The 25,010-nt window shown below is 41.7% G+C and overlaps 1 protein-coding gene across 2 annotated transcripts in view; it reads right to left on the reverse strand.

Moving 5' to 3' along the window:
- Positions 1 to 20,843, reverse strand: part of ANKRD29 (ankyrin repeat domain 29) — a 30,723-nt gene extending 9,880 nt beyond the window's left edge. The window contains exons 1-7 of one of the 2 annotated variants that reach the window (XM_084507403.1): positions 20,792 to 20,843; positions 15,736 to 15,846; positions 13,604 to 13,702; positions 11,510 to 11,608; positions 6,048 to 6,146; positions 3,252 to 3,350; positions 3,134 to 3,160 (exon numbers count right to left, since the gene is read on the reverse strand). In XM_084507403.1, coding sequence (XP_084363529.1) covers positions 3,134 to 3,160; positions 3,252 to 3,350; positions 6,048 to 6,146; positions 11,510 to 11,608; positions 13,604 to 13,702; positions 15,736 to 15,846; positions 20,792 to 20,812 — 555 coding nt within the window. In that variant the 5' untranslated portion in view covers positions 20,813 to 20,843. The remainder of the gene's footprint in view (positions 1 to 3,133; positions 3,161 to 3,251; positions 3,351 to 6,047; positions 6,147 to 11,509; positions 11,609 to 13,603; positions 13,703 to 15,735; positions 15,847 to 20,791) is intronic. The other variant, XM_084507404.1, reaches the window with a different exon arrangement.
- Between the last annotated feature and the right edge of the window lie 4,167 nt (positions 20,844 to 25,010).

Here is a 25,010-nt window from a genome sequence, read left to right on the forward strand (position 1 = left end):
AAAATGAGAGCAGGGAAAGAAGCAGTTCAAAAAGTACTTTCCATTTCTCGTTCCTCCGACCACCCAGCAGACTGGAGACTGTTACTCTTGTAGAACAAACAATGTTAAATGCTCCATATGTTTAAAGCTGTGTTTATTATTTCCTTATGTGCCTGTAAATTCATAATAGATACAAACTATATCTCATTATGTCCAGCAGTCCCAAACATACCCTGGCAGAAATTTCTAATGCTCCTTCTCTTACTCATTAACTTAAGAGTTTGCTTTGCAGCTTTGAAACTCAGTGCTTGCTGGAGACTTAGAGTCTTAGAAAGGGCCAGATTACTGTAGGAGGTGAAATTACCCTTGTATTCCCCCTGAGGATTTTCAGGGACAGAGAGACCCTACTCGCAGGCTGCTCAGTGCCATCTCCTACACCACTCTGCCTACCAGTCCATTTGCACCACTATACCAATTGAATTATTTCTAAAAATAAGTAAGTCAAGCTTGCTGGACTGTAGTCTGCACTCTGTTTACTAGCTTGCATCTATGTGTGATTGCATATCACAGGTAAAGGAAAAACAAAACAAAACAAAGAAAAATTAATTTTAATAACATTTTCAGTCTGCTTAGCCAGTCAAACTACAGCCTGCACACAGTATAAAATTCATTGGCAAATAACCTTGCTTTGTTTTTGAGTCAGAGAAGCGAAGAAACATTGCCTACACTGGGCTGCAGACATTGCTCCGAGCTCTGTCTAGACGAAAAGATGACAAAAGAATTCCAGCCCAGCTCCTTGGGGGCCCAGCATCAGAAAAAAAAAAAAGAAGGTTAAAAATCAAGGGGAATGATGTTGCCAGGGAAGAAAGCTTCCCTCTTCAGCCTTGTGAGAGCTGAGCTGAATGGCCTGCACACAGGCATCTCCAAGGTGTTGGAGAACCCCATGGGACTGGGAGATGGGGCACAAGGCAGAAGGGGAACTGGTACCCACTGGAGCAGCAGGAAGACACATACAGGGAAGATGCATGTGGTCAGACAGGTGAATTACACCCCTAAATTCACCAGACAGGGAGGAAAGCATGGGCACTTAGGAAGGAGAAGCATGAACCTTGCACTCTGCAGCTACAGGCAGCCCTGCATTCAATGTTATGTTGCTTGGAAAAGTTTGCTACAGCAGTAAGAGCAACATAGCTTGTAGGAGACATCTGGCTTCAAAAGTGCACCATCTAGGGCTGCATTCCTGGTAACCAACATGCCACCTTTGAACAAAGTGCAAATCTGTTAGTAAGAGAGAGACTGAAGTCCATCCAACCATTTCTTTACTAATTAAACAGTAAAAATGCTCCGTTTGTTGAGGAAATGCTTCGGATTACAGTGGACCTGAATACAAATGCCACAGACCTATCCAGGCATAATCTTAGCAGGGATCCGAGGTACCCTGAGGCATACTAAGCCCATACTGCTGGAGATGAGACAGAGCCAGGAGGGGCATTCACATGGAGTTGAGTCTTTGCCTCGACTGAGATTTGAACATGCATCATGAAACATGTTGTGTTGCACGAATGTGAAACTGGTTCAGCTAAATCAAAGGCTCCCCAGCTTTATTTTGACCTGCTCAAAAAGGCATTAATGCAAACACTGATTTATCCTTCTTATCCAGCAGGAAAATGACTTTAGTTTTGGAAACATAAAATATTAGTGCAGTTTATTTACACTAGAGGAGCAGCAAGGAGACACAAACCTACAGATGCAGCAGAAGCCATATAGATTAACCTCTGCTGCCAAGCTATGATTTTTCAGGTTCTTTGGGGCAGATGAAAAGAAGTCCTAAAAATACCTGGCCAAGCTTGTCACATGCCACATTGTCCTCTGTTATTAGAGTCCTCACATTTATTTGCTCCTGCCTCCTGATTTTTTACTTGCTACAGTCAGCGATCGCAGACACCTGGCAGACATACGTGACTGATTGCAAGCACAGGACCTTACCCCATCAATTTACAATGTGCAGTCAAGGCCCAGGACAGCTACCTTGCCTGCAGGGTTTCAGCAGACCACAGGGGAGGCTCTCCCAGAGCAGACAAAGATTCCTGGGAATGTCTGTCTCTTATCAGACACCTCGAAGTGCCAGGAGCAAAGTTAGCTGGGCAACTCCCACACCTGGCTATTCAAAGAAGCGTCTAAAGGTGCTGTGTAAGCACTGATTTTAGAATCAAGACACAGGTAAACAATTAAAGATCCATATTTTTGGAAACTAAGAGAGTTTTTATATGTCTCTGTAAACCAGGTATGCTTATGTATCCCTTAGTTTAAGACCTAACCTATATGCATCCATACCTAAAAACAGCATACAGTAATGCAAGGTGGAGCTAGCCCTTCGCCTTCTATAGCAGGGATCTCTGAACCAGCCCCACATCGAATTCATTCGTAACGTTTAATGATCAAACAGCAGCCCCACTGCCTACAGAGGAGCTAATTTCGTGCTCACAGTTGCCACTGGTCTCGTGTGTTTACAGGATCAGACCCACCAGAGGGAGCAACTGGAAACATAGATAGCAAAGCTCTGCACACGTAACAAGTTCTTACAGAGGTGAAGGTTAATACTCACGCCTGAATTTCAGAGTACACAGGGAGGATACAAAATAAAACTGAAAGTGAAAGTTTTTTTCAAAGATTAGCTTCAATACTGAACCCACATTTCTGGTGATTTCAGTACACTGAATTTCTCTCACTAGTGTTCCCAGATTTTCCAAAGCTTTTCCAAGGATTTTCAAAAGAACGCAAGGACATGATGGGCTATGCGTGCTCACAAGTAGCTTGGTGCAGCAGAAACAGCTCAGTAGTTGCAAGAGGTAGTGCAAGACCCTCATATCAACATTAAATACAGCTTGAAGGTTTTATTTTGATTTAGTCTGTTCCCGTGGCCCAAACGTGCCCAACCTGCACATGGTTCAAAGCATTCCCAAGGATCAGCCAGAGGTCTGATCTCCTTTAGGATGTGAAGCACAGTTGGTGCACGCCTAAAATGGAGCTTCCAGTTTCACTTCTTACGGAAACTACCTAGGTTGTGTGCAAGCAGAAACAACTGGGGCACTTCCTTCAAATCCACACTATCACTCTGAACTAGCACACAAATGCAGACATGGCCACAATTTACCTTTTGGTGAAGCACCTCCATGGGAACCTGATGTCCAGAGAAAATTCCAGTGTTAACTTTCAATAACTATGAGGTTTAGTAATTAGATCCCAGCTCTGCCCTGAAGTGTTGAGCTTACCTGTCGTGGCTGGTTAACCTTTGCTCCTGAAGAAAGGAGCAATCGGATGACATCCAGGTAGCCTCCTTGTGCTGCCAAGAAAATTGCAGAAGCTCCATCCTAAGAACAAATATATCCAGCTTATACTGTTTTGAAATTATACTGTACTTTTCAGGCAAAAACAAAGCAAACTGAATCATCTTCTCCTTCCTAAGCCATTATGCAGTGTAACAGCATATATATACAGCTGAGCTCAAGGAGTAATGACCGAAATCACAAACTATGGCAATGTTTTCATTCAGCACACAGAAGTACTGGCTTCCCTCATGTATCAAACAGCATTAAGTCCTGGCTCTGGCATGCTAAGAGTCTAGATCACCAAAGCGTTGGTCTACATAACTAGAAATCCATTCCTATTTAGGCAAATACATTTACTCAGGTTTGTTAAGCTCATGCAGAGGTGCTCTGCCACAGAGATGCACATGGTGAAAACATGTTCAAATACTTTGCAGAACTGGAGACTGGCACTGAAGCCTGCCCTTTAGACTGAAGGAGTGAGCACTGTGCCATACTGCTACGCCACGCCAGCAACTAGACCACTGCTCGGGCACATATTGCAGAAGAGATTGGCTCTGTTATAAAAGTGGGTAAATATCCATGCAGGACAGAGTACCTCATAGCCCTGTCAGAAGCCATCATTTCTCTAAGAAAAGTTTGTGAAGAAAATGAACTAATCTGGGATTTATTTTTTTTTCAGCATGACTTTCACGTGGAGATGTTCTCAACATTAGAAAATTCATAACACTTGGAGTCACATAAGCTTTCTCCATAGGAAAAAAATAAAAACTCGTATCTCATTGAGTTTGTTTTTTTCAGTGAAAAATTTTCAAACCACATTAAAAGCCATCCAACCAACTAGAAGTGGAAAGACATACTGCTTACACCCTCCTTCTGCAAAACTCAGCACAGGCCTGAAACCTGCGCTGAATAGCATGCCCAGGGACTGAATCTAAAATGTTTGACCTTGATTGCATGGCAAATGCCCTTCCTGGTAAAGAAGAGAGGTATCTGCTGGCATTGCAGGTGAATATCCATCCCCAGGCCCTCTGAGGGTCTGTTTCCTCTGGCTGTTGTGCAAGTGCATGAAATAGGGTGATGGCATTGGGCATTTTGCAGCTTCCTCCAGAGACACATACAGTAGGAACACTTCCATTTAGAAAGCAGACAAGGTTGCGTAACATTAAAGAGCTCTTTAATACAGCACCAATCAAGATGGAGAGCCTGGCTTGCCTGTCATACAACCATTATTATTTTAAAGCAATTATTTAGGATTTGTACTTGATTCGGTGCTATAACAAGAAAGCTGTTTAGAGGCTATAAAATATTTCTGCAACTAGCACTGTTTAGTTGACGTATTCTCTTGTGTTCTCCTCTACCCCTCACGTGATTCAGCTTAAAATTAAAACATCTATCTTGATGGTTTGGGGAGGACTGCCCAAGTGCATGCATGAACTCCCTCTCCTTTGGCTGCCTGCAAGTGAAACTGCCAGCCAGATACCATTGTGTAAAAGCCACTTGGCAATGTCCCAAAAAAAAAAAAAAAAAAAGAGTTAGGCTAATGCTTGTTTTTAAGATGTTGTGTTCTTACTTTATCAAGCAGCTTTTTCTGACTGGTTTTGCCTCATGACTTTGAGCAATAAAAATACATCTCTAAATCTGAATGTAAATACTGCTCGTTTCAAGCAGAGACAACAAGGAAGTTATTTTACTGCCTTTATTTCTAGGTAAGTGTCTCCAGGTGCAAAAGCACTGCTATTTTTAAACCAGGTGGAAAACCCTGGGATTAGCAAACAGAGGATGACAAACATTATGAATGTTATGAATTATTCTAACCCTTAAATAAGCAAGGACAGCAGTGACTGTGGAGCAACCTTCTGCACAAATGTGGGGTGGGAGCAGCGCAGAGGTGGGGTCTCTCTGTGTGACCAGTGCATGAAGACTGGTGGGAGCTGAGAGTGCTCAGTGCTGACCAACAGCATCCTGCAAACCCCATCGAAAAGGCTGAAAAAAAACAAACATATATCCACGGGGAACAAATTCCACTTTGTCAGACTTGTCTTATGCCCTCAGGTAGGTAAGAGTGGTGGGAAGTGGAGAGAAAGCCTGCCACTCATTTTTGTTGAATGCTGAGAAGCCCAGCCTATTTGTGCCTCTGCTGAAGTAAATTAAATCCAGTACTTCATTGGCTCAGTCCAGCTTTCTGAAAAGTCAACTAAACAATGTCAGTTTGGTCATTTTAACCACTCTTTGCCCAAAGAACTGACAAACTAGAGACACACAAATACCAAATAGCATCATTTTAACTGATATTAAATATATATATATTAAAGATAACATAAATTCTACTACATTTCTTGGCAGAAAACTGATAAACTGATTCTTGAATGCCTCAGTGGCTTTAAAGTTATTCAATTCTCTGTCTGCAATGCAAATCTGATGTGGTAAAACATGACACGAGCTTTTGTTCAATGGTAAGGGACAGCACAATGATGGTGCTGGTTTGGAACAAAACCTTCTTACAGACAAGGAAACAAAACATAGCTAACCCATCTTTTCTGGCTTTGTACTGCTTCTCCCAAAACTGTGAAAAGCAGACAGTTAACAAAAATCACAGTGTAGAGAAGCAGAGTACTACAAAACCACAACATTTGGCAAATGCTTCTCTGTGCTGGAGCCAGAGTACCCACTGCTGTCCAACAAACAGCACATTTGTTCCACCACCAGTGTTGTCAATATTATCCGTGTCGAATAACTCACGTAAAGCTGATCGTGAATGTTGGCACCGTGCTTCAACAGAGTTTCCACTACCTTTGCGTGCCCGTACTGACAAGCAGCTAGAAGAGCAGTACCTCCATCCTGTGAAAAAGCAAAGAAAGGGTACAGCAGTGTGGGAGTGAAGATGCTAGACTGAATGGCACCATAAAACATAAGCAAATCCTAAGGCTTTTCAGAATTTGGCTCACAACAATTCTGGAGTGACTAGCTACTGAATCCTTCATAATTTTAGTGCCAAGCCATGGCCCTTAAATCTTTGGCTCCATCACTATAAACATTTTTCTCCTGAGGCTTTTTTCATGAGTGATGGGAACAAAGAAAATTCTGCTTTTAGTTCCTCATCTTCTACCTTCCCACTAGAGACTTTATTTGCTTCACAACACCAAGCTGTTCTGCATCTCTTCTTTTACTTTTACTGACAAATCCTCTGCCCCTGACAAACTCCTCTCCTTGTAGGACAGCACAAACTTCCCCTGCTCTAAAGCAGGGGAAGATCATCTGCTCTTCTTTGACCAGAACCTCACGTTCTGTCATGTTCTGCCTTTCACCTTTTAGTTTTGGCCTTAAGAAGTGTGGGGAAGATGCATCTAAAAGCATTCTAGCTAAATGTGGAAGCGTGCAACAGACCAAACCCATGACCCAGTGAAAGCCCCATTAACTCTGCTGAAGAAGTGATCCCTGACAGTTATAGTTACTGTGCATCACCACTAAAGGGAGACCTAGGCACATGCATCATGTCTGGCTTGTAGAGCTGCTCCCTTAGGAGCTATCTGAGATGGGAAATACCTCAGGATCGCTGGCTGACAATTCCAAGCCAGCGGAAACAATGGAAATAGCAAATGCGGGACTTGCCACATCATGTTCATTGCACTGTACCCCACTTAAAAACTGACATAATTTCTGACACTGGTATGGAGAGGAGGTTCTCATCTTCTGCCCTGGATGGCACCATGCCATGATGCAAGGATGACGCACGCCCCACGTCATGGATCCCTGAGGGTTTCTGTCTCCTTCCCCACCTTCTCCCTGCCTCAAGCTCCTCCTCCACAAAGCAAGCTATCTGAAATTTTCATATAAATGATTTCTAGAAGCTGTGGGCAAAAGGTAGTATTTTCCCTCAGTCTTGTTTTCTGAAACAGCTCAAAAGTTTTGTCTGAATTTTTTCCACATGGATAGATAGCCAGCAAGACAAGTTACAGCCCAAATGGATGAATTAATCTGTTATAACGGGAAGTGACAATCAAACTTTTTAATCTGTAGTGCTATTTCATGCCTATAACAATCCCACGAAAACTCAAGCCCTGACATGGCTGAAGTAACCCGCAGGGACTGCCTGTAACTGCGCTCAAAAACTATTCACCCTCCTGCCCTGCCACATTAAAATGCAAGAAAGGCTTGAGTGTCAGCAAAGTCACCAATGTGAAACTGTTAGGTGACCATCTAAGAATTGTTAATTCTGGACTATGTAAGTAAACACGGTGTGCAACCTGGTCAGTGGAGTTAAGTTACTCTGTAGTAATGAGTCACTAGACTTTCCTGTAAAAAAAAATAAATCCTAATTTAATTGAAACTGCTGGAACGGAACACAAAAGCAGCCACAATGGTTTCTGGATTAAAATAAACAAACCAACAAAACACTTCTACAAACTTAAAACACAATGGGAAAAGCTAGTATCTTCATGAAACCTATTTCCTGTCTCCCATCAGCTGAAAGCCAGTTTTACTTGGGCGCTGAGTTAACAGATTGAAGGCCTACAAACAAATAAAAAGAGGGACATTTTTAAAGACTTTCCCTGAAGGAAATGAGGAGAGAAAGGTCAATGAGTTAAGAAAAGAAACTGTGGTATCAAGACTGGAAGTCCTCCTCAGAGAAGCAGGGAAGGATGAGCTATAGGAAGCTTAAAAATACTGAGGTTCCCCATCTGGAAGGTAAGTGGTCATGTTCAGCTGCATATGAGAACAGTTTGTTTATTGCTTTTTGGCTTTTCATTTTCTACAATCCTTGTTTTCCCAACAGACTATGTTATTTTAAGAAGGTTGTTTGGTTATTAACATAATTTCTGGAGGCCACAAAATGAGAGGACAAATCAAAGACAGGTCTGCACGGCTAACCACAGTCAAGTGCTTGGAACAGGACTGTGCTATTCCACTGTGGAGATGTCACAGCCTGAGGTTTAAGAAGGAGGACACTTTAAGCAGGATATGTCTAAGTGTCTCAATGTGGGGATCCTGACCTAGTAGTTGGCTGAACTTAGTGAACAGTTTTAGATAGATGCATTTTGGGAAGGAATAACACATTTCCAAAACATAACATTTAGATCTTTCAGACTAGAGTGACCAAGGGATCTAGACCACCCTGATCTAGTTCCATTTGCCCACATCAAATCAAATATTTCCAGGGCCAGCAAAAATCAAATAACAACTCCTTGGCCCAAGGATTTGGTCCTTGATCAGGAAGGCATGTGGGCTCTAAGACCTGCTCTACTGTCTCCTATAAAGTCAAACACATTCCACAGAAGAGACTGAGACTCGTGTGCATGCTCTGGATGCGAGTACCACTATGATAAATAGGGATTGGTCTTGCTTTAGGATAAAGAACTCGAGGACAGGAATCCTTTCCATAGAAAACACCTTATGGCAAGACAACACTCAGTTAAATCAAGGAATTGGCACTGTTGGACAAAACACTGCAAAGGTCCACATTTTTTTAGGAGGAGAAAAAAAAATCAGCCCCCCAACTCCTCTCAAACTTACATCTTGCTTTCACTTTCTTCCCTTTTTTCCAGCACAAGAGCCTTTTCTCCAGCAAGCTCTAGCTGAAGATCCCACTGTTTTACAGACTATAAGGTAGACGGAAGGATGAAAACAAGAAATAAATGACAGTCTTAAAATCTCCTTCAGACATGTGATTCTTTTTTTTTTTTTTTTTTTTTTTGGCTTCAGCTGAAACAAGTAAAATGCTGAAGCAGCACCTTCGGTACTGGCAAACCTCTCGGAAACTCTGAGCCAGGCAGGGACATGTGAGGAGCCACGGAGACACTTGTAGGGCAATAACCGCTCTGCAGCGGGAGGGAAATGGGCAATGGAGCTGAGAGAAAGCACTCAGGCTTGGGTTTATTTCCTGCTCATATCCTGTTTTCATGACACAGCTTAGCTTCCACTAATCCTTTACTGCAAACCCTTCCAGCACACTGGAAACTCATACAGGAGCCAGTCCTCTCAGCTACCTCTGTAATTCTTCCTTTGAAACCTTTTTTTCTTATCCATATATTCTCTCCTCCCTGTCAGCAGCATGTACAGTAGCTGCCAATCTCCCACGTAAGCACTGGGAACAGCAGCACCCAATGAGACCACGCTCTCTGGTGTACACCTCTCTATTTGCCTGTCCCTTCCTTCACCTCTGTCATCACTGCCTGCAAACACCTTAGTATTACATGATGTTTTTCTTACTTTCTCTGAAATATGTTACAAGGGAGGGTAATCGATCTTCTGCAATTACTGCCCACTGGAAAATAGCCTCCAACATACTGTTCAACCTGCAGTATTGCTCAGAAAGCATGCCTCCATGGAAATCCTTACAAGAACCCAGATGCAAGCTTATAATGTGTCTCAGGTAAAGAAAAGAAAACATTTTATTTTCTGATACATACTTCTAGGGATGTTTGCTTAGCCTGTCATAGTGAATATCAACTCAGATGATACAAGGCATACCAAGAATTGTTTTATTAAGATCGTTCTCCAGCACTTTTGCATATGAGTGACAAATGTAGTAATTAAAATTTACAGAGGAGTAAATTACAAAGAAGACACTGGACTTTGCATTGCTTTGTTTAAAAGTGTCTGTTTCCTAGGTTTCATTAAAACTGTTTTCATATTTAAATTAAACATCTTCATGTATAATAGAAAGTTCATTGTAAATTGATGAGTTTTGCAATGCCCTTTAAAAACAGACAGGATCAGCCTCATCTTTTCCTGTGCTGCTCCCAGATGAGTGCCTTAATCAGAAAATGCCTTATCTCTGACCTGAAAAGGCATATTTTGTCAGCTACTTTGTTCCTGGGGTTTGGGGGAAGGGATGGAAGAGCCTGTTATCTTAGCTGCCCTTTAACAGAAAGAAGAGTTGATTTAATAATTTCAAGCTATGGAAATCACATTATTAAATCAGAAAATTGAACCAGTACCAAAACAAATCAGAAGGCCAATGGGAGATACATCCAGTAAAGCCCAAGTTTGTATTTGTCCAAAGGTGGAAGATATCAGGAGGGACTGAATGCGGAGAGATTTTCTTTTCATTTGGATCTTTACACCTTTTTATCTGCCCTAGTGACTCCTTAATTTATTTTGCATGCTTCAGAAATGATCAGATGTTGTCATGCTCCTTCAGCATGCTTTTGTGGCCTGTCTATAGGTCAGATGACTCAAAAAATGGTGTAATTTCACCTACCCAATTGTATACAAATGAATGTGAGAGAATATTTTTCTGAATCTTGCTACCCTCATCCTAAAATAAAAGACTCATAAGCAACTCTATTTTAACGTGCAGCTTCTCCCAATAACTCTGTTTCACATGAGATTATCCAGAATCCAGCCTAACATCCAGCTGTTGTATTTAACATTGCAACCTCCTATGGTGCTAAGTTCCACAGCTGCACTCCATGCTGTGGTTAAACAGCCACAATTTCATTCATGTTTTTTAATTTACTGATGGATGCTTCTGCTGTGGTCAGAGCATTGCTTACCACAAGCATAGCTCCCCGAGGTACCAGAATCGATCCACATTCTACTGTACGGGCATGCATGAACTCTGTGACCACAGAACCCTGGGATTTTTAATCGGTAATAACTGCCACAGTCCCTAGAGTGTAAAGAGTTGAGTACCTGTGATGTTCCATCAATTCCTGTAGTATTTAAAGCCTGTGTTTTCAGGGATTTTGAACAGCAAGTATGGGTTGAGGGACCTATTCAAATCACTGACTACAACATCTTGAAAAATTGGTTACCATTGGATAAAGAACTATTTTTCTTCTTCAAACTGAAGCCATTATATTCTTCTGTCTCCTAAGGTGGTATGCAGACACTTCCCAACATGGATCTAATTCTAGCCTGCGCAAGTGGAGTACGTATATGCATAAAATGGGATTGTACCTGAGGTGTACAAAGAGACCCTTTGTTCTTGTATTGGAGAATGGCTTAAGAGGAAAGTCTGATTTCACTATCAATGGACTGATCTTTGGCCAAATCAGGCCATTAAGTCCAGGTAGTAAAGCTAGTGCCAAGTTAATGTTTTCATAATATGTTGTAGTACTCATATTATTCAGAAAACATTGCAGTGAGGAAATCATTTTGCCATATTCCTGCTGCCACCTCATGTTTCATGTGAAGAGGAAACAACAGTCCTGACTGGCAGAATGTATCAGCATATAAAGACAGACAAAGCATCATACCTTATTCTTAAACTCAGTGGAGGCACCAAATTCAAAGAGAAACTTCACCACGTCGTTGTGGCCTTGCTGTGCAGCAAAGAACAGAGCAGTTGCACCTGACTGTAGGGGAAAAAATGATTAAATAAAACCCAAACACATAACATGATTGATCAAAGTATACATTTCATTTCAAATTCAAGCTTACTAAGCACAATCATTTCAATATCAACTGGAAATACATGATGATTTTGAGGGCTAAAGAGGACACAAGGTGTCTTAGCTAAGAGGTCAGTTTTCTTCTCATCGCTCTGAGAAATGTGGCCTGCATCAAACATTGGAATAAAAATCAAGCTTCACTAGTGGCTTCTGCACAATTTCTAATATAGACCTCTTAGGATTCATTTACTTCTCTTCAGTCTTCAGACAGGGAAAGAAAACCTAGAGGGAGAACAGAGCAGTCTTACTCAAGAGAGGAACGTCCAATTTGTAGCCATCCCCTCTACCACCTGCTTCTACAACCTAAGACAAACAGGAGCATAGGTTGGATTTGGATAAGGGTGTGGAAAGACCACAGAGGGATTATTCAGCACAGCAGAGCTCCACTTTGCTTGACTCTCCACTGGCCAAATGTGACTGCTGTTGGTATGTCACCCTTGTGTTTTGCATGAGTAGCTTCCCATTCATCTAAGCAGCCTTCAAGCAACTATTGCCAGTCATGCAGCTCATATTTTCTATTAACCTCGCTGAAGAAATGAAAGCCCTTATTTTATATCAGTTGTATAACATATAACTGTATTACTTGTATAAAGCTTGCAACACATGGCCCCTCAAGACCATTTTAGAGCCCCCTCTCACAGACAAACCTCTGGGTGTTCCCTTTCCCTGAGATTCCCAGCAATTTCAAGGTACAAGAGCACTAGTTTGAGTAGGTAGATTTACTTTCAGATTAGTATCCTTTGTTGCTAGGGCTTAAATTTCATTAATTTTGCTCCCTCTCTGCAGCGGAGTGATTTTAGAGTGTTCCTGTGTTTCTCTTTTTATTGGCTTGCTGAACCAATGTGTCCAGAGTGAAACTCAAGAAAAGGTCCATAAAACTGTTCTCAACTTTTCCTTTTGTTGCTGCTTTTCAAGCAATGTTTGTCTAAGGGAAGCTACATGTTCAAATACATGCCCCTCTGAAAGATACTGACATTCATGGTTAATGCAAGTTTAGGCCAGTTAGTGCAAAGACACTTATATCATCAGGCATGACATTCACTGACTCAGTGACTTGAAGACATCAGCATGAGATTCGTGCTCTAGTTCCAGGTAACCAAGGAAAATAAGAAACATTTGCTTGGGTTATTAAAGTGATGGAAATACTGCTGTCCTGCTCTTCCTGCCATCATCCCATGTCACTACATGTCCTCATCAAACTGCTGTTCTTTTGGGGCCAGTCCCACTCCGTTGCAGAGCAATTATAACCAGCACACAGACCAGAATGGCTTTAGATACTCCTTACCACTACCTGAGCAGTGTATGAGGGGATGGCACTTCTACAGAGCTAGGTGCTGACATTTTCCTTCCCGCAATCAAGCAAGTCATGGTGTGAGAGATGCCTTGAATGCAAAGTAGACATGCAGGAAAGAGTGATTAAGTTGTGTGATTTTTCGAGATGAGTTGTCTCGGACTGAAAGGCAGAAACTCTTGGGTATACTGAGTCAAAACAACATCCACCCTATGTTAATGACCAAATTCTGCAAGTCAAAAGTAAAGGACTTCTCCTTATCACATCACATTTATCCCATCCAGAAAGCTGTAAATTACCATACCAATAAATAAAATGGCAGATGCTTAAGTGGAGTAACCTGAGGGTTACACCTCAGATATAAGCACCCCACCCCTGTGTGCTGGAAATATTTGATGAATTATTTATAAAGGTACCTCTGGCATCTGATTTTGTATTACAAGTTTCAGACATCCGACTCCTTGATGTCCTTAGGAGAACCCTGTTTATACATGCACAGCACAGCACAAATAAGCAGTTGGCAAAACACAACAGGCAACACTCTTATTATTTCCAATAAACCAACAGTCACTTAATCAATCCCTGTCTGAATGCAGAACTTCTCCTACCTCTCTCTGCAGGTTGATATCTGCTCCTTGCAACACCAATTCCCGTACGCAATCTATGTGGCCATGGTAAGATGCGACCATCAGAGCTGTTGTGCCAAGCTGCGAATAAAGAGAAACAGATCAGTTCCTTCAACAGACACCTTCAGCATTGAATCAGGCTGTCTGCAAAAGACAATGCCTCTTCTGAAAAGATGAAGAGTGTTTATGCTTGTTGACCACAGAACATGTTTGCTCTTTTTCTTTTCCTTGTCCTGAATGGGGGACCAATCTTTCCCTGAACAGATTCTAAGACAATTTAAAACTTGCTATCATGAATACTTTGAAGATGAATAATTAGCAGGTATTAAAGCAAATACGTTATAGACTTGCCTGCAAAGCTAAGCCTGATCATTCAACAACTGCGTATGCAGTGATTTTGCATTACTGTCCTGAAAAAAGTGTAACAAAAACATCAACAATATTTTTGGTTTATGCACAGCTTTTTATCAGAGAATCTCAAAGATATCTGCATCCTTTCCAGAAGAATAACCTTGGACACAGGAGGAAAGTGACTTATCTGAGTCACTTCATTTTGAGTCATAGCCAGGAGTAAGGTCCCAGTGTTTTGAATACTAATTCCCTGGCTGAATGACTAGGACAAGCTCTGTCTGTGACTCCTCACGTTGTATCAGGCAACTTTCCATAACAGAACTATCTGTTCAGGTTCCCTCAGTACCCCAGTAGGGCCACTGGTCCACTGAACCAAGACTTAGGTTATATGTGTGGCAACATGCAAAGTCCACATACATGAGGACAAAATTAATCTTTCTAAAACATTCACACATACCAATTCAGTCTAAAGAAGAAATCTGTGAATTTGCAAAAAATGGAGCATGCAGTCTTAGTTATATGAAAATATTTTAGTCTAGAAAATGTGTATACCTAACAGAATTAATATCAGGATATTTTAAAGTGCATTATAAAAATTCTTGATCAAGCTTTGTCTTATTTTGAGAAAAAATGAGCAGTAGTGGACCTTCTTTCTTTTCATCTATCTCTATCCTTTTTACTTCATGCCCCCATCTATGCATCTTTTCCTCTCTGTCTGAATGACAGTCATAGGATCAACTCCAGACTTACTGCATGGCGAGTACTTGCCTACAGGTCAAAGATGAAACGAAGATGAAAAAAATAGTGTGAAGACAATGGGCTTAGGAAATCTCCTGCACTTTGAAGGCATTCATAGTGAGAGAAGCACATTAATTGCTAGAAGTGGCATTAATCCCATATGACACAGGCACAACTGCCTGTAAGTCAGTCCCAACATCAACCAATGGAAATCTGGGGACTTCTCAACCTCAGTTTTCCCTGGCTTTTCGCAGTAGCTTTGTACGATCCAGTAATGGTACATATGTTATAGGCAGAATAACAAGACGTACACCTTATACGTATTTTCAACCTATTCTTAACCTCAAAACTAGTTTGAGACTACAACTACAGTAAAAATAAAAATAAAAAATCGTTCGGAATCTGTTGGTCACTTATTTGGCCTCCTTTTTGCCTGGAAATCTTGCTGTGCCTTCATGTTGGTGCCAGTGCAGGAGACACTGGGGTGGGGAGAGCTGGAAGTTAGGAGGCCAGCACCACAGTTGCATGTAGCACACCGCAGTGCCCCTCACAGCAGGAATGGCTGCACATCAAATACAAACTTTTACATTGCCTAAGTAGAAACTGGACGGGTTATTTTTAAAAAAAAACTAATTATGAGGAGCCATGTTAGCTGACAGAATCATAGCTACTGGGCTTGGCTGAGTTGATTCTTCACTGTGATCTACTACCACAATGACATTTCCTTGCAGAGAGAAGCCCGAGGTGCTAGGATCTGTGTTTTTAATGTCAGCGCCACAAATAACTATGTAAGACACATTTTTGAGTGCTGGCAAATTCCTAACCCCTTGCCACTGATATAAATCATCATGCTATTTTATCTTGAGTTTCAAACTTGCTTCCTGACAAGGGAAGGTTTTAAATCATGTTCAGGTGTCATGAGACTCTCAAACGTCTCCAGTCAGATCCCTGCTGCACCCTCTGCAGTGGGCTTCGGAAAGCGATGTAAAATCAGCACTAAGGGAATACGTGCATCGTGTGCATACACTGTCTTTGCAGTCCACATCTACTCGCCCGCTGTTCAGCAGCAGCTGGAGGAGAGCCAGGTTTCCTTTTCTTGCAGCCCAAAACGCAGCATTGGCGAGCGGTGTTTCTTTCTGGTGAAAAAAAAAAGAAAAGAAAAAGAAAAAGAAAAAAAAAAAAAAGAAAAAAGAAAAAACTTTGGAAGACGTATTGGACAAACATACACGTGAAAATTGTGCATTCAAGCCAGGCATTTTTCACTTTAGGGAAGCTAATCTGATTTATTTGCGCAATTACAGGGATCAGTCTCCCTGTGCTACCTCATGCTGTTTCAGGGCTTCCCCGTGTCCATAGCAGCATGACTTTTAGCTTGCTTTATATTAAGAGCTGACGATGCTGTTCCAGATCCCCAGGGAAACATCACAAAAAACAATGTTTTATCTGGTACCTGCATGGTCTGCTCCTGTGGTGGGGCTGAGCCCAGTTACAGAGACTGATTCATCCTGCTGCCATGTCCTGCTGCAGGACATCCTCCTGCATTTCAGGCTAGCTCTCTGCCACTTCTGTCTTTTCCATACAAAGCCCTGATACTTTAAAAGCATTGCTCACAAATCTCCAATATTATTTGGTTTGTCCCCTTCCTGGAATTAACACCCTGTAGCTGTTGGTGCATGACTTATTTTCTGGGTGATACTAGAAAAAGTAAGCTAAAATTCTGCCATCTACAGCTTTATGAATTCATTTACTATATAAACAAGGCAATAGGTAAGGCAAAAATGAGAAACTCTGAAATCTAGACTTCACAGACCACTACTACTCACATTGGTAGCTTTCTCAGTCCTACAAACAATGGCACAAAGCAACTTCTCTGTAGGAGCAAAATATCACTGCCTCAGAATAGGGGGACAGAAAAAAAAAAAAAAAAAAGCTGATGGGTAAGCAATGTGGCAGCAGAAGTGCTGAGGTGAAACAAAGCTATGGTGACAATGGTATATATACCATACAGCAGGCTTCTATCTGGTTTTGAATAAGGCTGAATATCACTAACAGTTCAGTAAAGCATCACATCAATGATGCTATCTCAGACCAAAACAGTGCCAATAACTCAGGGACCTTACTCTCCAGTGAATCCTGCCTTCAAATAACCCAAAGAGAGTGCAGAATGGATATAAAAGTCAATCGTTCTGCTTCAGAATATTTGATGCATACTTTCCCATGTCTAAATGTCAGTGCACAAGTGTAATGTGATAGAGAACTACAATTAAATAGTTTTATGGCTGACACTTAAAATATATCCATAGATCAGAGTTGAAATTGCTTCCTTCAGTGACATGCGTATAATAAACCTCCCAGAAACCAGCAGGCACAAGATTACTTCTCTGTGAATTTATTCCATATCCATCACACTGAGAATTTTTAATTGGTTGCATTTTTAATATTCATAGGTGTTAGCAGGTCATAAAATTAGCAACTGTTTGAGAGAAGAGGAGTTTCAGCCATTCAATAAATTCTAGGAATGTTCCCATAAATTGTTAGTAATATTTCTTGTACCAGCACATACAGGGGCAGGAGACTGAAAAAGAAAATTGCAAGAAACACAATAGGCTTAATTTTGTTTTTCCTTTTACAGCTGACAAACTGCTTTACCTCTGGTGAATCTGCTGATCAAGTCATTTAAAACAGAGCTAGCACTTTATACCCTCTTTGCTGGTGACTAGTGAGGAAGCACGGTTATTCCACCTTTACCCTTGCAACCACTCAAATTGTATGTAATAGCAGGCAGGTGACCTAAACACACATTGGTCCATGTTGTGCTTTTTGCTCTAGTTTAATAGGCAGATATTTATTTGTAGAGATCATAGTTAGGGATATTGTCTTTATTATCAATTCTGTAATTCCTACAGTAGTTCTCCAGCAAAGTTGTCCTCACACTTTGGATCAGATTCAGGGAAGAATTCTCAAACGCATCAAGGACACAAAATTAGGTTTTTCCCAGTGGTGTTTCTAACCCAATTTGTAATCATTATCAGTACTTGTAGTTCCCCTCATGACCCCACAGTGCTGGGGACTCCTTACATAACAGTTGTGTACAATGCATGTTCAGTCTGTCAGCTATGTATTGATTAGACAGAAAAAGCAAACACAAATCTGAGCTGTTTTATATGCCAAGATGAATAGAATTTGCAAAACCATTCAAGCAATTGGGACACTCTACAGGGACAACCTCAAGAAGAACCAATTTGTGTAGCAATTTGTCTTCTACCTTCAAACCAAGGATTTATATCTGTGTGCTCTTCATTTTCAGGTGATACCAACAAAACTGACATCACTAGGAGACACAATATGATATATTAGCTTGGAATTATTAATCTGATTAACTGAATATTTTTTAGCAATGAACTGGTTTTAAACCAAAGGATACGACATACTCCTTGACTGCTGTTGCTTAGTTATGAATTCAGTCCTGTCTCATCAGATACTTCTTAGGGAGAGGCAATGTTGAATTTCAGGAGATTATTTGGATAAAGTTTTGATGTAATTCTTATTATAAAGCTAGTCTGCTCCTAAAAACTTCTTAAAATAAACAAATGATTCTCAGCATTGACAGTCAGGGAACAGAACATAATAAACGTTTGGAAAAAGTGATGCCATTTTTCACCAAAGCATTAGCTAATATTTCATTATGTCATTTTCTCCAGCACCAACAATTTTCAGGATACAATTTCCTTTATTTCATCAAGGTCTCTAAAGCATTACTGCAAAATTTGGCTGTGTTATTCATTTCAATTGTTCGTATGCCTTTTGGAGAGCTCAGAGGTGAAATGCTTGCCTTTTATTGATGCTGTGTTGACATCAAGCAAAAATGCTTATTGAAAAATGGCTTAGAGGAAAATATATCTTATAAATTTACCAAGACCATTTCTATACAGGAATGCAGTAAAATGTGAGAAAGTAACTGTATGTGTCATCTAAGTAAGGTTGAGGAGAAAAGTATCATCTAAATGCTGTGACCACCAGCTCCCACTCCCTGCCTTGCCTTTCACTTGCTGTTTGCAAAGAAGAGGCAGGTCACAGTTGGGTAACAGCTGAGGAGGATGAGTCTAGCTCTTAAACAGTGATCTCGAAGATGAAAGAAAAGGAAGAGAGAAAGAAAAAGGAGAAGGAGAACACTAGTCCAGAGTTGACAGGTGGTTCCTTGTACAGTCAAAATACAAGAACATTTCCTTTTCTTATTCAGTTTCCAAACCAGTCCTGATGCAAAGGAGGAGTCAAGAGAAAAGTTTTAAAACTGAAATCAGAATCAAGCATGATATAACAGGAAATATTAGTGGGACTCAGAAGGAAAGACAGAGGTCTTCATTAGATAGTAATACGTCTTACACAGAAGACCTTGAGTAAGGAGACAGGTAATTGAAGATACAGACGTAAGTTAAGGTAGGCAAAAGCACAGAGAATGTGGTAGAAGAAGAGAAGATGTTCACCTGTACAGACAATGAGAGTGAACAAGAAATGCTAGCTTGTGGGTAAGAAGGATAATAAGATGGAAAATATGAATAGGCAGTAGCAAATGGAGGGTGGTTGGAGTCCAAAGTAAGTACACTGCCTTCTGAGAGAAAGGGAAAATGCCAAGGAACAAGACACAGAGAAGAGAGAGAAAGCAGAGGCCTGCAGCTCGCCAGGGGGAGAGAGAGCAGGCATTGAGCTACCTTGGGCAGGAGGGGACAGAAAGTGAGAAATGGCACAACAAGGGAGCAGGTAGGGACAGAGCAGAAACAAAGATCTGAAGGACAAGGTTAAAACAACAAAAACAACAACAAAAAACAACAAACACACAGATGCCAAAAAGGAAGAAGGTGGCAAGAACATGGGGCTGGCACCTTAGTTGCTGACAAAAAAAAAAAAAAAAAAAAAAAAAAAAAAAGAGGAGAAAGACCATGAGCAAATTAAGGTGGGTGCTGATGAGAAACAAAGGTGGGAGCAACTCACGGAGAAAGAGTGGAGTGACAGGAGAGACTGAAGAGGTATGGGGCCAAGGAAGGACAAAAAATGGGATGCATGCTGAGATTTCACCACTCAAGTGCCCTGCTCCCTGACAAATGAGAGCTTTGGCTTCAGGTGGGAGCCACCTGCAGTGTTGAGCAGTCCTGCCATCGAAATAACACCGGGCAAGTGCAGCACGAGCACTGCTGGGGGAGACTGAGGGAGAGGGAAGGACAGCGAACAACCCTTCATATAAAGCAATGCAACATGAGCAACGTGGCAAAGGACTGGCACAGAGCTGGTGATCAATAAGTGAAGAGCAAGCACAGCATCCAGGAAGTCCATAAACTGAGGAGATGTACATCTAGCCTAGATATAATCTGTCATCATCAGCAAATTGCTGTTTGCTTCCCTCTTTGCCAATTGATCTTATTAATCCTGTCCTCTGATTAAAAAAAAAAAAAAACAAAAAAAAACAAACTTATTTTAGGTGATGTTTTGACTGTGACTGTTCTGGGGTGGGTTTGGATGACAGAAGCACAGTGACAGGAATCACAGAAAAGGGAACGAACCGGCCGAGCTTCAGTGGCCACCACAGCCTGAGCAGGGATAAAAGCTGCTTCCTAACTATTACACAACCAGCGCCAGCAGAGAGGACCGGAAAAGTCGAGGGGAGGCTCCCGGCTGCATCAAAACCTGCAGAGCACAGACCCTAAAGCCAGCGGAGGGCCGTGATTTATGCACCGCCGAGCAGCCGTCCTTAGGGGGACCCCAGCTGCATCTCCACAGCCTGCCTCCAAAGCACCCCTGGGGCACCCCACAGCCCGGGAAGGGCGCTTCTATTTCTTTCTCCCCCCCTCCAAACCGCCCCTCCCACAGTTTTTTTTTTTTTTTTTTTTTTTTCCTAAAAATATAAATAAATTAATAAATAAATGAAGCTCTAATTCTAAGAAGACGGTGAAACGTTTCGCCGGCTGCCGGCAGGGAAAGCTTTTTTTTTTTTTTTAAAAAAAAAAAGAAAGAAAAAAAGAAAAAAAAAAAGGAAACGGGAGGGCTAAATGATCCTATCCCTTGTGTACACCCCCCCCCCCGGCTCACCTTGAAGGACATCCTGAGCATCCCCTGCTCCGCGCCTCTCCGCGCAGCTCCGCAGGGCCGGGGCGGGGCGCAGCGCCTCCCTCCCTCTCTCCCTCCCTCCCTCCCTCCCTCCCTCCCTCCTTCCCTCCTTCCCTCCTTCCCTCTCTCCCTCCCTCCCTCCCTCCCTCCCTCCCTCCCTCCCTCCCTCCCTCCCTCCCTCCCTCCCTCCCTCCCTCCCTCCCTCCCTCCTTCCCTCCTTCCCTCCTTCCCTCCTTCCCTCTCTCCCTCCCTCCCTCCCTCCCTCCTTCCCTCCTTCCCTCCTTCCCTCTCTCTCTCCCTCCCTCCTTTCCTCCTTCCTTTCTTCCTTCCTTCCCCCCTTCCCTCCCTCCTGCAGGTTTGGATGCTCAGGAGTTTCTTGCCATCAGTCCTGTTTAAAGACTGATGGGTGGTGGTGATTTTTTTTTTTTTTTTTTTTTTTATGGTGATGATGATGGTGATTTTTTAATTGGCCCACACACCATCCCCTTGTACCATCCCAAAACGCAAGCCCTCCCCCCGTCCCCCCCATGGATGGGGCACACAATGGTGAGCGTCCCCTATAGCATCCCTGTAGCACCAACACTACCCTGCATGGGTGATGTGCTCCCATTAGACAGCCCATAAATTCCTGATGGCTTAATTTTAAGTCTGTGCAAGCGAGCGAGCAGAAAGCTGGTGCGTGTCCTGTTTCGCCTGGCTGCCACAGACCTCATTCAAAGCCTGCGTGATACAAAGTAGGCAAAACGGGGCATGCTCTGGTGGGAGATTCCTGAATTTCTCGGCTATTGTTGGTTTAAACAGAGCCCTTAGGGATTTTCTTCTTTTGATGTACACACATAAATGCCATTCACAAGAAAATTGCGCGTGTGCATTGAGAGAATTTGCTTGCACTAAGATCCAAGGAGTTTATTCTACAAATCTGCAAACAGAGGGTTTTCTGCAGATTTTTTTCCTGGGGCAAAATTCTGTGCATACAGTAAAACAAACTGTAGGCGAGCAGATGAGAGCTGCCAATAGCATAAGCTCTTTTTAGACTGTATGGCCTGGTGTGAACCTAGTCTAATTACTGAGCAAACGTGATCGATCATTCTGATTGTTCCCGAAATTTAAAAATACTGAGTAACTCAGCAGATTGCATAGTTAAGAGTCATCCTTGCTCTGATCCAGTTGCACAGCTCTACTTGCCCACTGATAGAGGAAAATATCAGTAATCTGTGCACGCTCCCTGCCTCACCCCTGGAAAATCCCTGTATTTATCCAATCTATCATGAGTAACATGCCAACCATTTAACATCCGTCAGCCAGAATGTTAAATTTTCTGACAAAGAAAAAACAAAATTCTCTGGACGAATGACAAAATAGGAGACTAATGCAGTGCAGGCATTGATTTTTTTTTTTCTTTTCTTTGTCTGTACTCATTTTAGCCAACAAGGGACAAATTTTGAAGTGCCTTTCTCAATTTGCCCACAAAAGCTGAAATTATTTTCAATTGTGTGTGGTCTGTGACTACAGAAGATGCAATAAAAAAATAAGCCTATGTGGAAAAAATAAATCAGTATTAATAATACTGCAGTTAAAACTGTTATTCACACTTCCTAGTTTCTACCCCTTTTCCTGATATCACTTATCCTCACCTTTCCCTGCTCTGCTAGGTCCTGAAGCTGGTGGTTTCATTCTGGCGGTGGTGGCCTGGGATGTAATGGTGAGCTGTCAGCTGCCCTTACTGTGGGGAATACGATGTGCATGCTGATGGCTTCTTCTCTCTCCTTCTAGGCTCTGCACAGGGTCATGCTTGCTAACACTTTTACATCCTGCTCTTTCTTCACTGGTCTGCAGCTCCACATTCCAACCAAACTCATGTTGGCTTTTATATTTGTTAGGTTTTTTGGTTTTGACAGTTCCTACATCTATTTTTGTCCATCTCCAGGTCTGCATTTCTGCACCTGAGTATTGGCGAGTTGTTTGTGGCTGAGGGGGCACCAGTGCCAAGCTTGTGTCCCATCTCTTATTATCCCATGTCCGTATTCAGCTACCACATATCCAGTGTCTCCACTGGTCAGGGCCTTCGTTATCATACCAGACCTGCATGTCTCTACTCTGTCTCATTGTGTTAGAGCTGTAAAGCCACGGTGGTGCTATACAAAGATAAGCAAAAGTAAATCAAATTGCTCATAGACACCTGGCCAACTAGAAGAATTACTGTTAGAGCTAAACTGTGTAAAACAAAGTTGTGGGAAGGTCAATAAAAGTCTTAGCAGAGCAAGTCCAGCAGTTCTGGGGCCTTGCAAACTCAGTGCAAAGTTTATGGCCTAGCAGGGATACTACAGTATCTCAGGGCTATGCAGTTGCACTACCCACATCTCCCCCATTCTTGATTCTTGGCAGGACATCTCAAATTGCAAGATGTTTGAACCGGTTGGGATTTGTTACCTGTTTGGCACAATTCATCTGCAGGGCAGTAGGCTGCATGCCTGCCAGATATTTCATCACAATGACTATTACAAATATCCTTAGTCATGTTGTTTTGTACAAATCCAAGGGGTATCTAAAATTAACTGATGGAACAAATGAAAGCAATATCTTTAAAAGCTGATTCACCCATTCTGTGTAAGTCATAAGCAAACCTTTCCTAAGCCAGAATAGCTCAGGCACACCTATATATGAAGAGCTAAAAGAGGTGGCACAGATTTAGGGTTAGTCAAAACATTCATTTGGAGATCTTCATCCAGACATCTACAAGCTCTTATGCAAACATACACATTTTCTTCTATTTGCTTAAAAATAGATACCAACAAGCAAATACATGCTTAGAAATATCGGTGAAGAACAATATGATTGCTTGTTGTGTAAGTAAACAAATCTATTTTGGCAGAGTATGGTGGCTAATGTATGTGTTTTAACTTCCATGAGCTGTAACATGGGATTCTGCCCCCATCTTAACAAGCTATGGCTGAATTTGATTGTCACCTTCTAGACTCCAGAGCTTTTCCTCTTTCCTGTATGGCAGTATGACTATAATGTTGGTGTGTTTGCTTTCAGTATCATTTGTGTAAAAAACACTGATGGGAGCCTGTGACATTTACTGTCTGACTGTAGCCTATTCTTTTCTAAAGTTTTAACGAAGACGATTTCATCTGTGTCTGCATTGTCTTATTTCTTGTGACATGTACTTCCATGACTATTTAGTTATTTAAATGTTCAAAAAATGTAAATACGTTTATATGCTTTTCCAGAAAGAAATTACTTGATCCAAAGATGAAGAAGGTAATTTAAAATTTAAATTGGAACAATCTTCAGCAGTTTCCATTACAAATTTTGAATTAGGCTTATAAAAGCCTAATTCAACTCTGTTAACAACAGAAATATTTTTAAAGGCTGCAACATAGTCAAATTCTTGACTATGCTGGATAGAAAGGTAACACCACAGTGAAAAACAAATTGTATTTCTATTTTATTAAAGTTATACATTCTCTACTTTTGTTGTCTCAGAGCAGTTTTAAAAACATGAATCATCACCTCCTAGAGGACTGTTGTGTGTTTCTGCCTATGACCTCCCACGTAGACTTGAGCAAGACTTTTGTGCCAAAATCTTCAAAAATATCTTCTGAGGCTTCCTTACATTCTCTTGCCTTATACAGGACACACAGGACAAAGGTTACTTTTGAAAGCATCAATCTATGGTTTTTGTACATCAGTTTTCACCAGCAAGATTCAATATTGGCAAGCAGTAAGACAGCAGCTCTAAAATGTCTTTCTCTTTCCCTGACTTTTGGGCCATTTATGCTGCTAAAATCAGTTTCTATCTTGGCTAAAGCCTGCGGTGCACTGTGGAGAGAACAGAGCTTGCCAGTTTGGACAGCAGCAGCAGATCTGCCGTGCTAGCCTGAAGGTCTGTGCAGACCCTACAAGTCCAACTGCTTGGCAAGATAAATCAGTCCACACTGATCTCTCTGCCAACGTCTACGTTAGTGTTTTAGTCTGGATCAGGAATATGCTTCTGAAATGAACGCCCTGATTGAGTCCCTTTATTGTGCTGTTGTTCTTGCTGTGATCTTGCTGTATGCAAACTCGATCAATTTTCTGAACCAAACTCGAAGAATTTCTACAGGAGCAGACTTAGCCAACTGCAGCTGCAAGTGGGTATTCATGTCCTGAGACTGAATGACAGATAATCTGAATTTAAGAAAACAAACAAACAAAA

The sequence above is a fragment of the Aythya ferina genome, assembly GCF_964211825.1.
Source record: "Aythya ferina genome assembly, chromosome: 2".
NCBI lineage: Eukaryota > Metazoa > Chordata > Aves > Anseriformes > Anatidae > Aythya > Aythya ferina.